Source organism: Engraulis encrasicolus, chromosome 16, assembly GCF_034702125.1.
Source record: "Engraulis encrasicolus isolate BLACKSEA-1 chromosome 16, IST_EnEncr_1.0, whole genome shotgun sequence".
NCBI classification, from domain to species: domain Eukaryota; kingdom Metazoa; phylum Chordata; class Actinopteri; order Clupeiformes; family Engraulidae; genus Engraulis; species Engraulis encrasicolus.
In genome coordinates, this window is record NC_085872.1 from 38,291,081 (window position 1) to 38,314,907 (window position 23,827).

Below are 23,827 nucleotides of genomic sequence, written 5' to 3' on the forward strand. Positions count from 1 at the left end.
ATGGAACCCTCTGGCGGGCCGGATGCGGCCCGCGGGCTGTACCTTTGACACCCCTGGCTTACAGTAAATAGGGATCTTTGGTGATTAGATCCATGGGCAGCACCTGTAAAGGACATGGGTGCAGCCAACACAGGGTGAAACAGGTAGAGGTGACCCCTGGTGGTGGTAGGAGGACGTAACACCTCCCCACCAAGATGGAGGCACCGTCTCCATAACTAAACCATCTAATTAAAAAAAAAAAAAAAAGTCAGACTAAACCATGGTCAGGGTAGTTAGCAGCCACTCCATTCAAACCAGATATAGGCACTCAAAAGCACCCATACTGGAACAACAGTCGTAACCACAGAAAAAAATAAATACACTTTCATGCACACCACAAAGGATAATCGCAGGACACCCATGAGAAAGGATGCCTGTCTGGCTTCACAAAAACAAAAGAATGACAGAAAAGGGCACAGAACCCAACCTTTAGAGGAAAGAAAATGATGTGCAGAGAACACCCATTGGAGTAGGATGCCCGCACAGAGTTACCAAAACAAGAGATACAGCTGCATGGGTCGGAAAAAAGTAATGGAAACACCTGTCCTTTTAGTGTGGGAAGTTTTATGGCTCAAGTGGACTAGCCTGGTCCTGACCAAGGAGAGTGGAGACAGGAGAGCTTACTGACGTCATAACAGCGTAGTACGAAATGATGGCGAGGGGAGTACGGAAAATGTATTCTTCTTCTACGGTCAGTATTGGAAGCATCAGGGAAGCATGCAATGCCACTTCCGCGAGGGTTGGAGTGTGGAACAGGTCATAGGACAGCGTCAATGTTTGTCAGCTGTCCTTAATTACCCCCAGCAATTACTGCTGACCAACAGCTGCAGTTAATTTGGCCACAGATTATCCATCATGGTGTCGCCCCCACTGACCATGCGCAAGGGAGTACGGAGATTGTGTCAGGACCAAAGAAACTCGCAGAAGAACAATTTTTCGGGGGAAATGCATTGGCCACGGTGTAGTACGGGGGCGTTGCCTGAGGACACGAGTGAATGGAAAATTAAATCCCTTGCGCATGGCCATTGGTCAGTGGGTGCGATGGATACAATCTTCCTACTCCTTTGAACATGGTCAGTGGGGGCGACACCATGATGGATAATCTGTGGCCAAATGAACTGCAGCTGTTGGTCAGCAGTAATTGCTGGGGGTAATTAAGGACAGCTGACAAACATTCACGCTGTCCTATGACCTGTTCCACACTCCGACCCTCGCGGAAGTGGCATTGCATGCTTCCCTGATGCGTCCAATACTGACCGTAGAAGAATAAAAGTTCCATACTCCCCTCGCCATCATTTCGTACTACGCTGTTATGACGTCAGTAAGCTCTCCTGTCTCTACTCTCCTTGGTCCTGACCATCCCATAATACTCCTTGGGCGGAAGTACATGGATGGCTCGCGAGGCTACAGTTATCCAGAGTTTACAGCAGAGTCCAAATGACCATTTTGATAGCTATGGATGACGTACAAACCGCATGTGTGTATGCCCCAGTCAAGTTGTGACATCTTTCCTTTAAAAGGTTACATTTGAAGATGAACAGGTGCAAACATATACACATAGCCCCAAATGGCAACCTCAATGGACTAAGTCCCTGAAGAGACACAGTTCTTGGATGAATCCCACCCAATGATTAATAAAGAGACATTCAAGAGGAGTTATTACTTTACTTCTTCTCTTGTTTGCAGAACGACTGCAACATAATGCTTTACATTATGGCAACCAAAATAATCACCAGCCAGCCTTATCTGCTTTTTTTTTTTTTTTACATGGAATTAGCATTAACAACCACACATATACACAGCTCTCTTTATAACATCATATTTATTTATTGACATTCACAAACTGAAAAAAAAAAATCTTAATAATGACTGATCAGGTAAAATGTATACACAATAGGTCTTTCATAAACAACCAACAAAGAAAAAGATCATACTTGATCTCATTTTGCATGTTACAATGGCGCTATGACAGTGTACAATATCAGTAAGTAGTAGAACACAATGAGCAGGATTTGCAACTATACTTAGTGTTCAAATGAATATATAGGATGTGAAATTCACATCCTATATAGTATTCATCTGAACACTTAGAATTATTTTGGCTTTATCATACACATTTGTTCAATTATTTCCTGAGTATAACGGGAAAACTTATGCTCTAATGTCAAATTCAAACAATGTCAGACTGAATGTAAAACAATTTAGAATGTGTATCTTTATTAGGAAAATGTTTTTCTTCAGTAAGGGAACTCTAATTTCACTTTAACTGAACTCAAGACACAAACTTGAGTGAGGGGTTTATGGACAACCACAATCAAACTTGTGAAGTATAGGGACCCGTGTTGAAATAAAACACTACGTTAGAGAGAAGTTTCAGGGAGGACCTGACAGTGTAAGAAAGGCATGGCTTAACTCAGATATGTCCTATCAGCCATGGTGAAATGAACATGATAGCTGCACAAATACAACACAGGTAGGCTGAACGCTTGGATATTGCACTTATAGGCCACTTAGGATAAACAAATCTATTAAGTGTAGTGCAATGTAAGTTACATGAAATGTGATCATAAACCATTTTAAATGAAATACTTAATCTCCAGTGATGTTAACTGAGTTCACAGACAGTGTTAACTCTTTTCTATTCATTATCCGTTACTATGTGCACTAAAGCAGTGTGATGGCTACTGAATACCTCAGCATCGACATTCAAAAGGAACATTAACATATTGTGGCATGAAGACTTAGATGTCCAGAGGAAAGATGCACAATCAAAATACAGGGTACAATACAGTTAGCCAGTAGTGCGCAGGCAGCCTCAGGAAGGCCATCCTATGCATAATCTAATTTTTTCTCTGGACATATGAAATTGTATGTATTTTTATTTCCTTCCATTTGTAACATTTGTCTGGCTATACGCTTTCTTGTTTATCTTAATAAAGGCCCAAGCATAAATCCTATGACCCATCACTGACATTAGCAACTGTGTAGGTTTTATGACACTGATAAAAAAAACATAATGTGCATTGTGAGATGGCATGTGACAGTAAAATATACAGGCCACTGAGAAACACAAAGATTTACAGTGAAATGCAAACAGAAATCACACAGAGAAAGGAGGGAGGGCGGAGAGAGAGACACACACAAAGACACAGAAAAAGAGGCGGGGGGTACAGACGGATGGACGGACGACAGAGACGGAGACACAGGGAGAGATAGGAAAGGGAAATGGACAGAAGGCAACAAGAGGAGGAAGGAGGTGTTCCGTGTTGGCCGTCTATCTATACTGAAGAAATTTCTTGAGCAGTGTGGGAAGCTTTAGTTGATTAATCAGGTGGTGCCTGGAGCGACCCATGTGGTCCCGGATGCCCAGGCGACACAGTTGTAACAGAGACTGAGGTGTTGCTGTGGACATAGCAAAAACACACATACAAAAGAAAATACGTAAGAATATTTTTTACAGTTACAGTTATAATTACAGTTTTTACATCTCATTTTAATGTTCATAAATATGTTCTAGGTATGTCTGGACCACACAACCATATGGAGACACTGTCAACCAGGTTTTACTACAGAAACAGCAGCAGTTAATGAGAAAAGTATTCTTATGTAACAGGTTAAAACCCCAAAAACATACCCAAGTCTATCACGGTAGCATGCAACAGTGTTGGTTAAAATGACAAGGACTATTCTTATCTCAAGTCATCCCTTCCTCACGAGAGAACACACTGCCAAAGAGGACGTTGAGTCACATCAAAATGAAGGACTACATCCCATGGGGAATGTTCCTACCTTCGTGGAGTAGCAGCAGGCCCTCTGCTGAACCACTAGGGGGTGCTGTTTCCACTGGCCTCTTCTGTTCACTGTTTTTCGCATTTATATTGGCCCCAAATTCCAGCAGAACTTTTATCACCTCAGTGCAGTCCTTTTGAGCGGCGGCGTGTAAAGGAGTCTCAAGGAAGTGCCCTTGCTGCACATTGGCCCCTGGACATGCAGTAATAAATGTTAAATTGTGTCATAGTGCAACACATCTCGTCTTTCACTGTGATTTAATGCTGTATATTTACAGGTACATACTGTATATAAAAACGTTCTTCATATTTGTAACACATAGATATTAAATCATTCATACTCCATTCAGACATAATGTAATAATGTAATGTAATGTAATGTAATAATGTAATGTAATAATAACATTGTGGGTATCAGAGGTTCCACATAACATTCATTCTCCATTCGTTCTCCATTCAGACATCAGTTAATATATTGTGAGTATCAGAGGTCTCATTTTCTCTTTATATAGTGTCGGATCTCCAGCGATGTATGTGGTTGTTGAAAGTAATAAGTCTCACATACCGCCATGCAGAAGTGCCCGTGTGCATTGGAGCTCCTGCCTCACACAGGCAATATAGAGAGGACTGCCAAGATGTGGAATCACGTAGTCTACATCTGCACCCCATGCAAGTAATGCTTCCACACATGCTGCATGGCCTGAGAACACAGAATCACCAATGGCATAATGTATAAAGTTTGAAGACATGGACCCAAATGATTAGCAATATTTTGTCTGACATACTAGGTATGTATGGTAAAAATATGTATGGTAAAAATAGTGTCAGGTAATCCGGGAATCACCTGGCTCGCCAGTGTATGACCACTGACTTTAAATACAAAAAGAAAACTAGCTATACATTTTATACACACTTTATGAGTGTCCGTTTATATTTTTAATTCAGTGAGACCAATACACATTTCATGCTGGCATGAAATTATTCTATTCTATTCTATTATATTATATTCTGTTCTATTCTATTCTATTCTGTTCTATTCTATTCTATTCTGTTCTGTTATATTCTATTCTATTCTATTCTATTCTATTCTATTCTATTCTGTTCTGTTCTATTTTATTCAGTCACAAAATGCTGCAAAGTCAATTCAAAGGTACATTACATATGTTGTGTAGGGGGTGAATTTACCTTTGCTTGTTGCCTCATGTATAGGTGAAGGCTTACAATGTTCAGCCTGAGGTGTGGCACCATGTTCCAAAAGGACTTCTGCACATGTGGCACTGCCAGCAGAACAGGCGTTATACAATGGGGTCACCCCATCAATTGTGTTTGCGTTCACCTATTGGAAACATACAGTACAATGGCTTTAAAGTGTGTTGGGAATGAGTGTGTAGGCCTACAATAAGAAGCAATGCAATCTTCTCATGTTTTATTTCCATATTCTCCTTGCAAGTGAGATCGTTCGTGTGTGTGTGGGTGTGTGTGTGTGTGTGGTGTGTGTGTGCGTGTGTGTTGGTGTGTATGTGTGTATTGCGCCAATCTACCTTCGTGAGGCCACTGCTATTGGAGTACACCAACAAGGTGGGGCCCTCACTCCATGTGGGGCCCAAATCCTGGGCCCCACATGTTTTGACCCCTTTTGCTGGGGTAGTTTTGTTGTTACTAGTAAAAGTAAAAGTGTAAAAACATTTCCTCAATGACCGGTTAAGGTTAGGAGTTGTTTTGGTTTGGGCACAGTTAAGAATTCTTTAGCTATTGTTAGGGTTAATATGAATGGAAGTCAATGGGAGGTCACTACAAAGATATTAACGTGGGGCTGTGTGTGTGTGTGTGTGTATGTGTGTGTGTGTGTGTGTGTGTGTGTGTGTGTGTGTGTGTGTGTGTGGTGTGTGTGTGGTGTGTGTGTGTGTGTGTGTGTGTGTGTGTGTGTGTGTGTGTGTGTGCTAGAGGTGCTCCGATCACCATTTTTTGGGTCCGATCACCGATACCGATCACCAAAAATCTTTATCTGCCGATTACCGATCATTGCCGATCACAAAAATGATTTCCTATTTTTTTAATAGCCTATTAATTATCCTTATTGAATACCATTTCTGCCCATAAACCAATCAATCTTAATTTGCACATGTCTATTATTAGGCTATTATTATTATTATTATTATTATTATTATTATTATTATTATTATCTTTCAGACTAGTGTTGGTAATACAGTCTACAGTATTAATCAATGTATAAGTTATTGCATAGAATAACTAAACTATTTAAGATTGAATTGAAACTGAAACATAACATCAAATAGTCTTCCACATACGAGAAAAAAACAACCTGTCGCTTTAAATGAGCAGCCTCGTGAGGAGAGCCCCTCCCCTCTCTGTCACCGTCCACAGTTGCAGTGCTCCACTACCGTTCTGAATCTCTCTCTCAAGTTTTAACCACATCTGTCGCCGTTTGGTGTTTCAGCGACTATCAAACTAATCGACTGACTGCCAATTACAACTTTGAAAACAATAAGGGACATGTTTGTGCTGACAACGTGAAGTTGTCGCGTGCTGACCAAGGCAACTACACAGGTTATAACGTAACATGGCTCACTGGCGAGTACTCAATCGCAAATTACATTGTCACTCAGGTAAACGGCGCATGGATCGGAAAATCAGATCATTGTTGATGCAGATATGGTTATGAATGGTGGAAATGAAGGGGGGGATGGCGAAAAGTTATAGACAAGCAAAGATGCCTTCTTTTGGTGCAGTTGCAGCTGTGCAGAGCCAGCGCCTACATGCAGCGCCAGGTGTAAAGGCAAATGGTTGCGTGAGGAATTTAATATCTCTCGATCGGTTTTTTGATCGGCATGTTTTTCCGATCACCGATCAGGCTATTTTTGGCCATTATCGGCCGGTCATGATCGGCAGCCGAGCAATCGGAGCACCTCTAGTGTAAACCGAACAACAACTCTAAATCAAATTGTAAAAAACAAAGTACAGCAGAAATATTGTTGATAACATTACCAGTCATCAGAGTGAACTTACATTTGCACCTGCTGCAATGAGTGCCCTTGCACAGGCCACGTGGTCCCCAAGGCAGGCCTCATGAAGTGGGGTCACATGGTCAATAGTGATTATATTTGGATTGTACCCCTACAGGAAATTAAACATAACGGTACACAATTACTACACATTCTTTAGTGAAGGTTAGCTAGACCATGTTTAACTAAATGTGCATGAGAATCTTAGATGTTCTTGTAAATACACATACTATTGTGACTAACAATGATCAAATGTTAACAGTTTATGGGACATAATGATAAATAATGTCTCTCTGACAGCAGCTAGGCTAGGTGTTTTGTGTTTTTACGAAAGAGTTTATGTTGAAGAGATGAATAAAGTATGTTTGAGGGTACAAATGCAGTACAGAGTACAAATAAAGAGGTTCACCTGAGAGAGCAGAGTCCTGAGGGACAGAAGACGACCTTGACATGCTGCCTCATGGAGTGGGGAGCGGTCAGCCCAGGAGCCTACACACACACACACACACATACACACACACACACACACACACACACACACACACACACACACACACATACACACACACACACACACACACACAAAGAGAAGAGCGATAACTGATGATAAAGCCCAGCAACATGATCTTACGAGTTCAAGTGTTTATGAATCCATTGACAGGCATGCATTATAATTCATACAGTTATGTCATTAAAGGATTGAATAACTATCATTGACACATCTGCATTGACTGGTAAATATGTCATGTGTCAAGCAGGCATGAATTGGAAGACAGAGTCCAAGTGCTGGGGGTAGTTGCAGAAGGTAACAAGTCAGTGAGGACATTGGAGTCATCTGACAAGTTTATATGAGTCGACCAGGCGACCACTGAATGTTGTGCTGGTTAACGCTGCCATAGAATACTGTATGTGACGTTACATCCAGCGGCAGCCTTGGTGCAGACTGATCTGCCAAAAAATGCCTTCAGGGAGTCTAATGACTCAAGAAGAACACTTCTAGGAAGTTTGTCTGTCCACATACAAATTAAGAGTTTCGTTACAAAAAGGTGTATCCACCATTTTTGACTTTTGCATTTTATGATTGGAAATGACTGTTCAGATGTCCTATCATTGTGTGAATTCTTGCCATTCAAATATTTCCAGAACATACTTTTTAAGTCTCTCATATAAAATGCATTTTGTAATGCAATGCAATGGAATGCCCAATACAAATGAAACTCTTCAAATGTATCACTTCTAATTTGTCAGTTAGACTCCTCTCCTGACTACAGTAGAAGAAAAATGCTTTCTCAAGGCGCATAACAGATAGCCTTTAAAAGGGCACTGTGTGAGATTTTTAGTTGTTTATTTCCAGAATTCATGCTGCCCATTCACTAATGTTACCTTTTTCATGAATACTTACCACCAGCTTCAAATTCTAAGTATTCATTATATCTGGAAATATTGCACTTTTTATAGTACATGAAAAGGGGGATCTTCTCCATTGTCCGCCATTTTGAATTTCCAAAAATGGCCATTTTTAGCTGCAAAAATGACTCTACTTGGACCATACTAGAAAATATGTGTTTATTACTTAGTAAACTTTCATGTAAATATCAAATTTGGCAATAAGCAGCCCAGTTTCAATTTTCAGCATAGTTGCAGTACCCGTTTTGACCATTTCCTGCACAGTGTCCCTTTAAGTCATTTATGACCTCGGCCATACTAAACGCACCATGGCTGTTACACCAGGGACCCAGATTTGATTCATTTTGATAGTTTGGCGACCTTTTTTATTTTGGTGGCGACTTTTTTTTTTTAATAATTCATAATTAATTCAACACTTATATCAAAGTGATTTACTTTAAAGCGCACTTTATACAGTCACACTTCGAAGACATTAGGGTGAAGTATAATCATAGTGCACTTTAAAAAAGTACAATTGCAATATGTTATTACAAAATATACTTTTAGTAAGTTCACTATTAGAACACTATTAGTATATTCCTCTAATACACTTTAACCAAACATCTTCCAAGTCCACTTTAAGTATGGTTGGCTAACCACAAACAGTATGAGTACACTTAACATGCTAAGTATACTTTTGTGTTTCTATTATAAAAAAATTGAACTAGTTTTTCACCGGGGTACACAGCTACAAAGGCACTATATTTTGGTGGGTGGCCTTTACTTTAGAAATGAAGTCAAATTGCATTCTCTACTATGTTCATTGCATGTTATTGTCTTAACTGGGTTTTGCTGCAAGTGTGAAATTTTATCTGAGTACCGGTACATATTTTCCTCAAAACGATATTATATATACGTATCCAGCTTATTAACAGATAGAACGTCTCGACAATGATGGCATTTTCATTTTGTGCTCATTTTACAACTTCTTAGAAAACAAGTGAGGACCATGAAAAACACACCATGTGGAACCCTCTACAACACCCGTACTACACACAACTCTGAACCTCAGTTTGCCGTTGTGACACGGACACACGGCAACAGGAGCCCCAACCCTGTGGACACATGCTAAATTAGTGCAGCTATATATATCCCTTGCTCTGTCCAATGTGCCCGTTACAGAGGACACATACCACTGCCAGCCTAGGCAGGCCTCACCATTCACACGCGCATGCATGCACGCACGCGCACGCACACACACACACACGCACACACACACACAGTTTGATTCGTTTATTTGGGAGGACCAATAATTATTGAGAAAACAATACAGCGCCCCGAACAATGTTAAAGAAGCAGTAATGTGTCTTTTACATAAATACCCAAAATTATAGTGGTCTACAGCCTCTTCACACACACACGCATGGATGCATGGACGCACGCACGCACACACACACACACACACACACACACACACACACACACACACACACACACACCAGTAAGGTTCACTGCGGGGATGTCTGTGCTGAGCGGTACATACCAAGATCCCCGTCGCCCCATGGAACATCTAGCCACTGATATACATAAGACGACATGGCCTGTGGACAAGAGGATGCCTGTCACCTTACACAAGGGCTGAACGTAAGAGCCCCATACGGCACCCCTCATCAACACACACATACTGCAAGATCCCCTGTAGGGCCCAATACATTTTCCTTTTTTAATTTGTTATGACATGGCCCCTGTTGTAAATTTGCTACTAGAATGGCAATGACCAAGTCAGAATGTAGGCCTGTATTATTAAAAGGCTATGTATGATTTTGTGTAGCCTTTTTTAATTTGTTATGACATGGCCCCTGTTGTAAATTTGCTACTAGAATGGCAATGACCAAGTCAGAATGCAGGCCTGTATTATTAAAAGGCTATGTATGATTTTGTGTAGCCTCTTACTGCAGATGGAGTCGCCGGCAGGCCTATTCCCTATTTGCTGAAAATACACCATAACAACATTGCTTTGGCAGTACAGAGAGCCTTAAGTAACAGATTAAGACACAGCCATCACAATTTTGGTGACAGTAAGGTTGTAAGTAACATAGGCCCTGCGCTAAGGGGTTAATGTAGTGTAGTGCTATTTTAGTACAGTCTTGACAACCCCTACTACAGCCCTCCACTGGAAGACTGGAACACATTATAAGTCTACATTTTCAGTTTTCAAAACTCCCTTGTGCGAACAGGGCACAAACACCCCACAATGCTTTCGGGATAGAGCAGTGGTGGCAACAAGAGGACTTTTCAGTGGTTGCCTGGCGCTGCTCTTTAGAGGGCTGTGTAATGCATTCAAGCGGACTCAATGCAATCCTCATGAATATTACAGGCACACACTGCCTCACTGCCTGGTCTGGGATTACAGCAGACTGAGGCAGAAAACTATCTCATAGACGAACACTGCATAGGAAAAAGTGATGTGTCAGAGAGTGCCACATTTCCACTTCAAATTGCATCTGAAGATGAAAAGTGTTGTGTTGCTACATCTCGCAAGGGGAATATTACAAAATCAAACACTGCAATGTTATTGGACTTAAGATTTGGAAATGTGCCACCTCTTTTGTAGAGGCGCACGCCTTTACCATACGCTGTTGTGCATCCCAATGGTGCTGGCAGTAAAGTTGAGAGAATCACATGACACATGTTAACACCTAACTTCATCAATGCTGTATGGACAATATGCTGGTGCTGTGTCTTCTGCACAGCGACTCGAAGGGCAGTTCAACTAATCATGATAAAGCCTCTTCAGGATAAACCTGCCTGACCCATGTGACTGCCATGTGACTCAGGAGTTACACTTAAGTGTCATGAGAGAGTGAGATTTACTAGTCTAAAAGTCAATGACAACCTGATCCCTGGCTTTAGTGAGGTGACTACTACGACCACCACTATTATTACTACCACTGCTGCTGCTGCTACTACTACTTCTAGCCTACTAGCTGTAGTAAAATGGTAGTAACTACAGTAGCTCTACACTAAGAGAAAATGATTGAGCCAACACAACAACAATAACAACAACAACGATAATAATAATGATGATGGTGACGATGATGCACCTAATATTATGCCTTTCTTGTTATGCCTTTCTATTTATATTATGTCTTTAAAAAACATGAACATTATTACTTATTTCGTTATATAACAGTAGGCCTATAGGATAGCCTACTTTTTAGGCTACCCTACATGGCACATCTGTGCACAGTGCGTAAACCAAGCTGCAATCAAACATGTACTCAATTCACAGGCAGCATGCAGAGGAAGGTAAATGGAATGTTTGGATTGTTATTATGTAACACCCACTAAATAAGACAGCAACAACAGCAACTATGTTTCACCTTGACATTCGAGTACTGTCCGATACAGACAGATTTTAATCATTGTCTAATAAACTCAACCAACACCATTGCTGACTGAATTTGTATGATGGGGAGGTAGACTCCTGTCAGATATAAGGATGATGCCACCTACCTTGACTGGTTAATATTCCCCAGCAAAATTTCTTTCTGGGGTGGTAATTGTATATGTCCTGCAATGGTCTTTTCTTTGGTGTTTTTTCGGGTAGCTCACTCTCTCGTGCAGGAACTTCAGGCATGTTTGCATTGGGTCTACGTCGCCCGCAGTGCCAGGCAGCGCGAGCCAAGCTGGGTCGAATTCCGATTGGCTAACGGCTTGTTGTTGTTATACACGGGTCTTGGTTCGTAGAGAACATGAGCAGCCTGGAAACCTTGGAAGGGGAGGGCTAGAGACCGTAGAAAAGGCTAGCACCATAGCACATCGCTGAGCTATTTTTATCACAGAGGCTATGAATTGGCGTATCAGTGCCGCACGAAATAAATGAATGTTGTGTACGTTGGTATTTGGTTATAAAACACTGGATAGTTTGTATCGTGTAGGAATATTAAGGAAAAGGACGAACTGTCAGAAATAGATACACACACCTCCTTACGCCGCCCCGCCCCCTGTGCAACGTGACGCAGTTTGTTTGCAATCATACGCCGCAGGACTGCGATGAGTGAACGGAGGACCTGACCACATAATATTATAGCCTCTCACATTCACTAAAACGTGACTATAATGCACAACATATCCAGCATCAACATATCATTTTGCACTCAGTTAATTTCATAAATGCAAAAATAGTTGGCACATAACATGGGGATTCAGAATTTGGCAACAGGCCTATTTTAAATGTCCAATGTAGGCCTTAATTCAGAAGAGAGGTGAGAAACATTTATTTTGGTCAATTGTTTTTCAGTGCCACTTGTTTGCAAAGCTAATGTGATCCCTTAAAATAAGGACTCTACCTCAAAGGAAATGTATTTCTGTTTAGCACACTACAGCCTGCCGAAATCTGATAGGTCTTGGTGATGCTGTTTATCTGAAATAAAGCTGCTTTACAAAATAGCCTTATCATTGCCAAGTCTTCTCCTTGAAACCACAACACCTCAGCACAGGATCTTCAGGTGCTTTGTTTTCATGATTTCTATTCGCCTTCACCCTCATTGATACATCATTATGTTCTTCTGCACAGGTATTCATTATACATTGAACACAATACACAGCATTGGTTCCAAACCTATTCCAACTTGGGGCCCACTTGAAATTTCCACAAATGTTCACGGCCCACCTCTGACAGAATGAACAACACAACTCAAACAAACAGTCATCAGCAAAACACACACAAATATTATTTAGATTTTTAGAAAATTATTTCAGGGCCCACTTGGAATAGCCTACCTCCTCGGCCCACCGCAGCACCCTGGCTCACAGTTTGAGAATCACTTATTTACAATATATTTAAGGCCCCTTAAGATTATCCTTACAGACTTGTCAGCTGTTGTCTGGGGGTCTGCAAACTTTCACAGGCAAACACAAGCTTTTATAATCTCAGGAGATGCAGAGCAGAAAAGAATAACAACTTGGTGGATAAAAAAAATATGGCCTGCAACCAGACGTGCCATTCCAGTGACAACTTTGTTCAGTTACAAACATGTAGTTATTACCATGAATACTACACATCTGTGTGTTTCTACTCATTTCATTGTATGCAAGTGTTGCAAGTAATGCTAGACTATCTATTATCATTACTAATGCAAGTAATGATAGAACCAGCTGTACTTACGGGGTCCATGACCGAAGTCATAGAACTCAGCAGCAATCCGTGCTGCCTCCTTGCGATTTCCTCTGACAACATAGAAATGTGTGAGAATGTTCAAGCTGATCTTGACGAAGAGCTTGAAGCAGAACAGGGCAAATATAGAGAGGTAGACGTTCGTGTAGCGAAACGGCCTCGACTCCAGAAAGTCAGTCATAGCTGGTGGGAGTCGCTGTTTCTGTTGCTGCTCCACAAATGTTTTGGAATGACAGCGTTGACGGGGATCATATGAAACCGTGGCATAGAAATTCCCCTCAGCAGCTGGGCTTGGAGCAGGGGGACGATAAGCAGCTGCCCATGGAAAAATGGGCCACTTGTACAAAGCATAGTTCTGGGCTTTGTCATGTGGATTAACATGAGGGACAACATGGCATTTGTTGACTTCAACTGTTGCATGGCAAGTTTTGTTTCTTTATAGATGTACCCTTAATGCTATGTTTTTAAAAACATAGCATACACAAATTATACCAAATAAGCCTACATTTTAAGACCTGACAGCAAAATCTGCCTTGTGAATTTCCCGTTTGATAGATGTACAGTGATTAAAGAAATATTAGTAAGAGCTAGTTAAAGTTAAATGGTTATAGGAATGTCATCTCAGTTTCAAGAAATTAGCCAAACCAATTGAGAAAAACTGTAAGATAAAAGATATTGGAAACCCCACCACACACACACACACACACACACACACACACACACACACACACACACACACACACACACACACACACACACACACACACACACACACACACACACACACACACACACGTATCCCAACCACACACATCCACACATCCAAACACTTATATCACAGGCAAGCTGTTACAACAATGAACACACACTTACTGGACAATGTTCATCTATAAAGGACTGTGCACTACGTGGGGAAGCTTAAATCTCGGTATACTTTGTATACTGACAATAAAGGCTTTCTATTCTATTCTATTCTATTCTATCCTAATTCATGCTGTAGGTGTACATCTACGGAATGGCATCAATTCACACAGGTTGTGGTGTGGGTGAGATGTGTCCCTCAGAATGGAATTGGCCTTTTTAATTTTAGGCAGCGAGGGCTGTAGAGGTCTTCCAGAGAGGGCCTGTCTTTACGTAAGGCCCCCTAGAACTCTTTCCTCTATGCCACATTGCAGCCCAATGAACACCTGCACCTTCTTGATCATCTCTAAAATGTGACTAACATGGAAAAAATAAATGAAATGAAAAAGAAAAAACACTTAGGCCTACACATACATTCATACATACATACATACATACATACATACATACATACATACATACATACATACATACATACATACATACATACATACATACATACATACATACATACATATACATACAGGGCAAACATACTATTTCACACAGCTCTGCATATTTAGACCTGTATGTGTCTTGTCAATTTACAGATGAACATTTGTGTCACATTTGAAGCTGATCAAACACACTGGACTGAGCAACAACTTGAACAGACCAGCAGTGCCGAAGATGTGCATTCTTTTGATGACATAAAAGAAGCAAAGATAGGGCTACTGCACATAAGTGCTTACAGAGGTAAATGAAATGACCCATGAGGTGAAATGCAAATAAATAAAATGACCTCTGTAAGAAAAGACACTTAGAATTTAAAATGTGTCTTGGAAGGTCCCTGTTACAAAAATGGTTATGACCAAGTCTTAATCAGTTACGTAGCCTACGGCCCTCCGTAGGCCTAATTACGTAGCAATGTTGTTACAATGTAGGCCTACTTGGCCAAACTACTTTTTTTTCTTTTTCTGAAAACAGCAAGTCAGATATCTGCATGGATATCTGCATCTACATGGATTATTAATAGTCTGTTTTCTTGCAGGAATATGTCATGGGAGAGGTGTGGAAGTCTTGTGGCCTTCAGGAAGAAGATATGACCACAGAGGGTCATTGAAATGTTTCTGCAGACAATCAAATATTGCGATTGCAAATAAGAAAAACAACTTTAAATTGTGGTTTTGTGACATATTCAATAAAACTTTGATAATCAATCGTTTTTTTGTCTCGCATCATGAGGCCACAAGCAAAAGGAGAAGGTGGGAGGTAATAGTTTGAAATGGACCCTACAGTAGACCTACTGTATGCGTAGCCTACTATATCTTTCGCTTAGGAAGTTTTGGGTAGGGTGTGCACATCCAGGTGCCAGACAAAAGTGCCAATAAGCACACCCCCCCCCCACACACACACACACACACACACACACACACACACACAATTTTATGAACTCCAGTCCCATCCTTTGCATGAGGATGTTGGCAGGTTTTGTTAGGCAGCTGTAGGCAGGTTTTTTTTCTCCTGCTGCGTCTCCTTCTTTCCCCTCAGGCGCTATCCCGACGCTGTAGGGTAGGCTACTCGGAGTCGGAGAGACGCGGTCACAACTAGCGCACATGCATCACCGTGCCGGAGTTTCAAAACGAGATCACGCTATCGTGGCAGAAGCATTGAGGCATAGCCTATTATGCTTTTCATCCAAAGTCTGGTAGCTTAAAGACTTATTTAGCCTATTGTTTAAAAAAAAAAAAAAAAAAAAAAAAAAGTTCCTAATTTAGACTACCTTGAACTTCCAGAGATTAATAATGTGCTAGGCCTATGCGATGGTCGATGCCATCAAAACATGTTCTTACTAAAAATAACTGCATATAATGTGTTCTATCCGAGCCATGAACACAGGCTAGCCTACGTCCATAGCCTATGCTAGGGTGACCAAACGTCCGTATTTCCCGGGACATGTCCTGACTTTGCAACCTGTCCTGGGCGTCCCGGGATATTTCATGAAATTATGGAAATGTCCTGGTTTTTGTCTGATTGAAACTAAAACCCCTGTAGCTAACATAAAATACAGTTTTACTGGCCTGCATTTAAAATAAGTTCTGATGTCATCAGCATTGTTTATCAGGACAGCTACTGTAGCGAACTCGATTCCATCCCTTCTTTTATCCGTATAACTAGCCTGTTGTGCCTCTCATTTGTGCCAAGGCTCAAATGAATTGGCTTCATTACGCACCTGACGTAACAAGACAACGCAAGAATAGCATGGTCGCGTAAAGTGACAGCAAACCGCACGGCCATGAGCGCCCTAGGTTCTAGCGTGTATCCATGAAGGGGCTATGCCTACGCTACGTGCATGTCTAGACTACTGTGATAGACTAACCCATGGACATCAATAGTAGTACCAGAGAGAGTGGAGAGAATAGAATATCTCTGGTAGTTCTATCTGAGCATCGTTGCCTTGGTGAAGCAGCGCGGGTAAATTAAACCACTATGACGCTTCTTTTATTACATCATCACGACTTTCTGTAGCCTATGTAATGGGCCTACTGAAAACAATTGGCATTCTTTGTACTTTCTGGAGAGTGTGTAGACGTGATTTTTCTTTTTCAAATGATCATTGAGTTGAGCGCACTTTGAGTGTTGACGGCCTGCGATGGGACCCTAGTTTGAAGAGATCAAGAAACGTGCGATCCAGGTAATCATGGCACCAGCTAGCCTCAACAAGGCACAGGAGCTTTGCAAACTGGTGAGGTTTCTTGTCATTTATGATTTATCTTTTGTCATTTTATTTCAAAAATATTAAAGCTAAACACAGATGATGAGGAAGTAAGCCTTTGTACCAATTCATTTTCAGATTAATCGTTATGCGGAGGAGCAGGAGGAGGCACTTAAGAATGCCAAGGAGGAGCGTGAAAAAGACAATACAGTAAGAGCACGTGCAAACTATTTTGGGTAGCCTATTTCATTATCTCCCCCCAACACTTGAGATCTTTAGCTATAACTCCACGCCATCATAATGTCGCCATTATTATCAGAAGAGGCAGCCATGAGGGCGATGGTCCTCAGGTCTCACATTCAAATGCCCCTACACCTCAAGCCATGGCTGAAGTGCCCTTAAGCAAGGCACTAGGGGTGGCGCTATAGGAGGGGCGAGCAGGGCATTTGCTCCTGGTCCCAGGGCACTCCCGTATTGATAGCGGGGGCCCTGTGACCTTAGCAAGCTGTATGGGGGCCCTAACAGTGTTTTACCCTGGGGCCCGGTGTGCAATTGGTGCGCCACTGCAAGGCACCTAACCCCCCACATCGCTCCAGGCGCTGCAACATCAATACCCCGTTAATAACTAAGGATGAAAGCATCAAGTAAGTGTGTTGTAATGCAGTGCTATCTGTAGGCCCTACTGTAAGCCTACACCTAATTATCTCCACACACATCTCTGGCCTCCCCTGATCTCGTGTTGCACTGTTGTAGCCTTCAAGGCCAACCAAAAAAACAATAACATGACAACGAAATAATATGGATCATGTGTGAAGATATCGGTCTACTAATGCACCATTCACACACATAAGCACACACCCCAAGGTCTTAACTGTAAATGTAAACCATTTCCCATCATTAGGTAGCTAATTCCTTCAACAATAAAACATCAGTCCAGTCAGTTAGTTCCACATAATGTCCAACTACCTCTCCTGCACACTTCTCCACTGATCCTGTGCTTAGCTGTGCTGTGCTGTTTGCTGCTGAATCATAGGCCATCTTGGAGTTGTCAAGCAAGGTGAGGAATTTGGAGCATGACAACGAGAAGCTGAAGATGGAGCTCCAGGAGAGGATGGTTTGTGTCAGTGAGGACAACAGGGCCAAGATGGAGCTGACGAACGGCCACAACCATAAACTGCAGGTACAGTCACAAAGGGCAGTCGTGGGTAAGCGGTTAGGGTGTCAAACTTGTAGCCAGTTTGACTCCCGACTCGCCCGGCAGATGGGGGTAGTAATTGACCAGCGCTCTCCCCCATCTTCCTCCATGACTGAGGTACCCTGAGCATGGTACCGTCCCGCCGCACTGCTCCCTTGGGGCCCCATTGCATGGGTGAGGCATGAATGCAATTTTGTCATGTGCAGTGTGGACTTGTGTGCTGTGGAGTGCTGTGTCACAAAGACAATGGGAGTCGGAATGTCCCCAGGTGGGTTTTCACTTTACTTTCACAAAGAGGAGGGCTGGTACACCCAAGAAGGCACAGAGAGGGCTAGTTGTAGGAGACCCAGGTGGGTCCAAGTGTGCTAGACTTTCTATTTAGCTGTTAGTGGCTAAAGAGAGATTCGATGAAGACGGGTACAATGGGCATTTTGCTAATATTAGTATTTCTTTCAAGACATATAAACTTGACTTGACTTGACTAAATGCTTCAACCGGGCTTCTGTTATTGTAGAATCAATCACAAGCTTAAAATTGCAGTTTAATGTCAGACATGTGAGGGAAAACACCTGAGAGGTGTACGTACCTAGGGCATCATGAAATAGGTTGAATGCTTTCACTTACCTACTAATGGAAAGATTGCCTTAAATGTACCCCATTGAACAATGGGAATTGGGGAAATGTTCGAAATAAATTGGTTTAGAATCTTGGGACGATTTGAAATGTTCTAATCTAGATAGCCGACTGGCCAGACTAACTGACAAGCCTAATATTGACTATGGGCAGGCCAAGGCGAGGTACAAAATGTGTCTAGTTAAAATGTAAATGGGGACACATACTGAAAGTGATCTTTGTGCTCTTTGTAGATGGAACTGGACATGGTCACCACCTGGTGGCAGGATGCAGATAAGCAGAATACCAAATTGGCCAAGGATGCCAACAGGCTGTGGAGCCAGAAAATAGACATTCAGGTGAGGGTGGTGAATTCAATAACAGCTTAACCCCTTAGCACAGCACTATGGCTCTCTCTCTGTAATGTCACAGCAATGTTGTTATGATGTAGTTAAGCATTTTCAGCAAGTGAATAGGGTGGCCGGCGACCCCTGCTGCAGTAAGAGGCCACATGCCATTTTCTTTAAAATAAATATATAAATAAATTAAAAAAAACCTCCACAGGTACCGCTTAAATGGAACATGGACTAGTACATGAACTCCTTTATTACATGCATGAAAATAAACTGACAACAAATATTCTGGCTTCTGTCCATGTGTTTGTGTAGGATTTGCTCGAAAAGGAGATGAATCAGAACCTGATTCTAAATCTCCGTATCCAGCAGCTGCAAGAGGAGAGGAGGAAGGAGAAAAGGGAGGACGAGGAGGTGATCAAGGACCTCCAGAGACAGCTGACCACCTTACAGCGGGCCATGGTACAGTACCACATGTACAGTACAGTACATCTACCCTAGTGTTTCTCAACTAGGCTCTACAGCCCCCCATGGGGGTACTGGGGAGCCGCAGGCGAGGAGAAGGACACACATGAGGGGATCTTGATACAAATGTTTCCAGCATGAGACATTTTGAGAAAAAAAACACACCCCTGGCCTTTCTTCAGACCTCCTCCCAAAACCACACCTCCGTGAGTGCACTACATGAGTGCACAGGAAACGAGCAGCTACTGTATGCAATGCAGGGGTTCCAAACGTTACCATGACAAGCTCCTGAATATAAGAGTAGATTCCAGCCAAGCCCCCCTGATATGGGCCTTTCTTTCTTTTCACCCACTTTCACAATAAGTTCATAACAGAACAGGAAACCCAATAAACACGCTGTGAAGAGAAAATGATAACACAGTCATCATAGTAGATCCTGCACCAGAGATACAATAGATTACTATAGATATTGTAGCTCTTAATGGGAATTTTGCTTCGCTTACTTTTGGTTTATTTTGCTTAACTTTACTTATTCATTTTACTCAATGATTTATTTGGACTTGCTTTACTTTTCCTGCCAACCTGCTCCGCCCCCCCTAGCACGCCCTCACAGCCCCCCAGAGGTCCCCGGCTCCCTCTTTGAAACCCTCTGATGTATGCATGGAGATGGAGGAGGAGGAGCGCGCAGAGAGCCTTCAGAAGGAGGAGGAACACGCAGACAAATTATGTCCTAAGATGGTGACAAAGACCAGACAGGTGAGGGGTGCAGTATTGGTAGAAAACAAGTGTGTAGTGCAGTTACAAATACTGTAAAGCTAGAGAGATCAAGTTTTCACAAGAACCAAACAAATGTAAGCCATGCATTTCCTATATGTATGTGAAACTATATTACATTAAAAATTAGCTCAGTCATCCTAGACTCATGTCAAGATGAGGGAGGCTCTAAAAATGCTTTTTAGTTTGTCTTTCAAATCCATCTGCATGCAGAACCATATCGCAACAACCAATCAGAGCAAATTATTGGACCTCACAAATACTGTTTTCAGGCCGACCAGAACGGAACCGGTGCCGGTGGCCGCACCATTACATTCGGCACCAAAGTGCTAATCTGCGAACCGCCCCCATTCATACCGGGCTCTGAACTTGTGACTGTGTTATTCTGATGAACCTGCTGACGGCCACACTGTCATCATGGTTTGCGGAGAAAAAACAAGTATTTTGCGTGAAGATCTGTGGTGTGAACACGACGACCAGTTTGCGATAAGGTGCGGGAACGGGCACCGGCACGGTTCTCCGTTGGCCCGAATGCGCCCAAAGAGAGGCGGGGGCGAGGAGACAGCAAGTGACATCATCAGAGGGGCGGAGGGCAATCATTACAATACTCACATGGGATGTATTTGTGCATCTTGTGAACATTGTGTGTGTGTGTGTGTGTGTTTGTGTGTGTGTGTGTAGAATCTGACTATTAGTGAGAAGGCGCCTGTCTACAAACTCTCACCTCACTACGCTGGGAAAACAGCAGTGAAGTCACCGGTGAAGCAGGACAAGTCCCTGCCCATGATCCCGGTGCTGAAGGAGCTGAAAAAGCTCAAGAAGCACATATGCACAGAGAGGATCAAGCCCAAGAGAGACATTAACAAGATCGTGAGTCTGGCCTGGAGAGTGTTACATTTAATGAGCTCATCTCTCATTATGAAGTAGGCCCAATATTGATGTTAAGTTTTAGAGCAAGTCAAAAGGGCATTGTCCACAGTGATGTGTTTGTGTATCATCATGTATTGTGTTTTTTTGTGTATCATGTGAATATTGTCTGTGTGTAGAAGATGACTTCTGAGGAGAGCACTATCTCGGAGCGCACTGACAGGACAGCCCTGATGAACACCAGGGATGCCGTCAGCAAGAGTGTGAGTCTGGATCTGTGGTGTTACATTAATGATCCCTGCAAAGCATTATTCCAATGCGTCACTTTTCGACTCATTGACCAGATGGCAATATTGGACACCAAATGTATGCATTTTGCATCTAAAATTGAAACTGCACTTAAAACCACACCCTCATGACTATACGTCTTCACTGACGGTCAGGTTTAGGGAAGGGTCTAGGTCTAGGCAACTGTATCAACATGACACACATTAGGTACTGTATATACTTGACATCAAACATTGACGCCGTTAAATGGTTGAAAAATCAAGCCAGGGTGAAAAGGCTGCGCTGACTGATCTATCCCTCGTTACAAAGTAATTTTAGGAAGAGAGCAAAGTCACACTCTCACAGTCAAGTTTTACCAGGATTTGACCGGGAGGCAGGTGCCGATGTCTAGTCCTAATACTAGTGAACTCATTACTGGTTACAAAGTCATATTAAAAAAGACAAATTCTAGGAAGACAGCAAGTGAAAGTTCTGTGTTCTCATGAGGCATGTATTTGTGTATCATGTGAATGTTGTGTGTGTAGAAGATGGAGGAGAGGGTGATGACACCAATGAGGTGCGCTTCGTGGAGAGAAGTCTCAGGCCACGCAAAAGTCCAGAACAAGGCAGAGACAATGCCAAAGGTGCATCTGAATGAGGTCAAGGCTCCATCCATGATCCGGGAGAAGAAACAGCCAGAGAGCAACAGGCAGCCATGCACCCAGAGGACGGACCTGAAGGACCTCAAAGGAGACATGAGCAAGAATGTGAGTCTGGATCTCTCACAATCGGTAGAGTGTCACATGTATCCAATAGCTCTAGTAGTAGTAGTCGTAGTAGCTGTGAGCATGCTTCACTCTGTTCATTAAATGTAAGGATGTTGGCCCAAATGATGAACTCAGATATGATTTAAGAAAATGAGGCGTTCCTTGCATCAACTGTGTTGTTTCGTTGCCTGTTGCACAGATGCGTTTCAGTGTGTTTTTTGTGCTGTGTGTAATCCAAGAGAGGACCTGCACCTTTCAAAGTGGCTTTTGTAGTGTGGTGTTGGATTAAAGCAATTGAAAATCAGCTCATATTCTTAATAGTCTCACAGTATGTGGCCTATTTACAAAAAAAAGTGCAAACGTAAAAAAATACACTGAAGGAGGGCCACTTTATCCAGGTCTTAACATTAACTTTTTGTTTTGTTGCTTTTTTTCTCTGCGTGTGTAGAAGTCGACTGGTGAGGAGCACAAAAAGCTCCTTAATTACTGGAATTCAAGAGCCGTTCTAGTTGAGATGGTTGACGAGACCTAGACTGGCTCTGGGAATTAACAGGAACAAAAAATGTGCTCTTTTGGACTCAGAAATTTTTGGAAATAAAATATATGTTTGGCGTAATATTTTGTATGTATTTTAATTCTCCATCAGGTGTAGAAACACACTATGTACGTGGTTGTGCTTACATTGTTTAAATAATGTATATTTTGTACAGTTTTATTTAACAAGTGTCATTTCCACCACACTGCAAGCAATGTGTTGTACAAGCAAAATTATGAATGTGACCATTGAGTTGAAGCCATATCTGTATAAATATTAAAACCTCAAAATTTCATTATTGTGGCAATCACATTTCTTTTCTTTAAACCCAAAAATGTATGGTGTGATGGAAATTACATTGTGGTGGAAATGACCACATGGTTGATGACGAACATGGTTAGCAAAGTTACCCTTTGTAATCCTTGAAAGATTTAACATCAGTCTTAACATTGAAAAATAACACCATTGATATCAGTGAGATGGTAGACAAATTGATTGTAACAATTTTATAGCCAAAAATCAGCATGAATGTCATTTCCACCATGCATTGAAAGGCTCACAATTTTCTTTAAATGTACTATTTTGATGCTGTGGTGGAAATGACGCTGATACCGTGTGACAGCTATATTTTGGATAACAAATGATCAGTTCTGCGTGGGCCTACGTGTGGCCTGTTTTCTTGTGGCTAGTCTCATATCTCATATCTCATATCAATTAAAATTGTTGTTTTGAGTCAGTTCTGAATGATGTGTTGAGTAGGCTATGTAGTGTGCACTTTTTATGGATTTGGTGGTGTTTCAACAATGGCTCTTTTCTTCATTGTTGCTTTCAATGCATAGTGCAGTTTTCGCACTGCTTGCGTGGCAATTAGCTGATGTCATGGGGAAAAAACCCTCAAGAACATGCTGGGTCTGTTCACTAGCGTGATGGTCCACCAGCTAATGGATGCTGTCCGTGTGGAATCGGAGAGCAGACACACTGACCATGTTGAGGTCAGCCACGCCAGCACACTGCTGAGGAG

At 42.0% G+C, this 23,827-nt stretch overlaps 2 protein-coding genes across 5 annotated transcripts; one reads left to right on the forward strand and one right to left on the reverse strand.

The window, feature by feature from the left end:
* Positions 1 to 1,844: 1,844 nt before the first annotated feature.
* asb5b (ankyrin repeat and SOCS box containing 5b) lies at positions 1,845 to 13,621 on the reverse strand. 3 transcript variants are annotated; one of them, XM_063219569.1, is made up of 7 exons: positions 13,407 to 13,621; positions 7,260 to 7,339; positions 6,855 to 6,962; positions 5,013 to 5,163; positions 4,393 to 4,527; positions 3,829 to 4,020; positions 1,845 to 3,441 (listed from the first exon to the last, which is right to left on the reverse strand). In XM_063219569.1, exons 1-7 carry the CDS (start codon positions 13,594 to 13,596, stop codon positions 3,314 to 3,316), a joined length of 984 nt encoding a protein of 327 aa, XP_063075639.1. In that variant the 5' UTR covers positions 13,597 to 13,621; the 3' UTR covers positions 1,845 to 3,313. The 3 variants fall into 3 exon arrangements, with proteins under 3 accessions (XP_063075639.1, XP_063075640.1, XP_063075641.1); XM_063219570.1 differs by lacking the exon at positions 13,407 to 13,621 and adding an exon at positions 11,753 to 13,369; XM_063219571.1 differs by lacking the exon at positions 13,407 to 13,621 and adding an exon at positions 9,780 to 11,257.
* A 3,194-nt stretch (positions 13,622 to 16,815) lies between these two features.
* On the forward strand, positions 16,816 to 22,887 carry LOC134466574 (myosin-10-like). 2 transcript variants are annotated; one of them, XM_063220470.1, is made up of 10 exons: positions 16,816 to 17,001; positions 17,110 to 17,181; positions 18,005 to 18,151; positions 19,033 to 19,137; positions 19,447 to 19,593; positions 20,197 to 20,352; positions 21,052 to 21,240; positions 21,420 to 21,500; positions 22,050 to 22,271; positions 22,720 to 22,887. In XM_063220470.1, the coding sequence occupies exons 1-10, from the start codon at positions 16,957 to 16,959 to the stop codon at positions 22,801 to 22,803; spliced, it is 1,248 nt and encodes a 415-aa protein (XP_063076540.1). In that variant the 5' UTR covers positions 16,816 to 16,956; the 3' UTR covers positions 22,804 to 22,887. The 2 variants fall into 2 exon arrangements, with proteins under 2 accessions (XP_063076540.1, XP_063076539.1); XM_063220469.1 differs by having other exon boundaries at positions 16,819 to 17,001; positions 21,417 to 21,500.
* Positions 22,888 to 23,827: the final 940 nt, after the last annotated feature.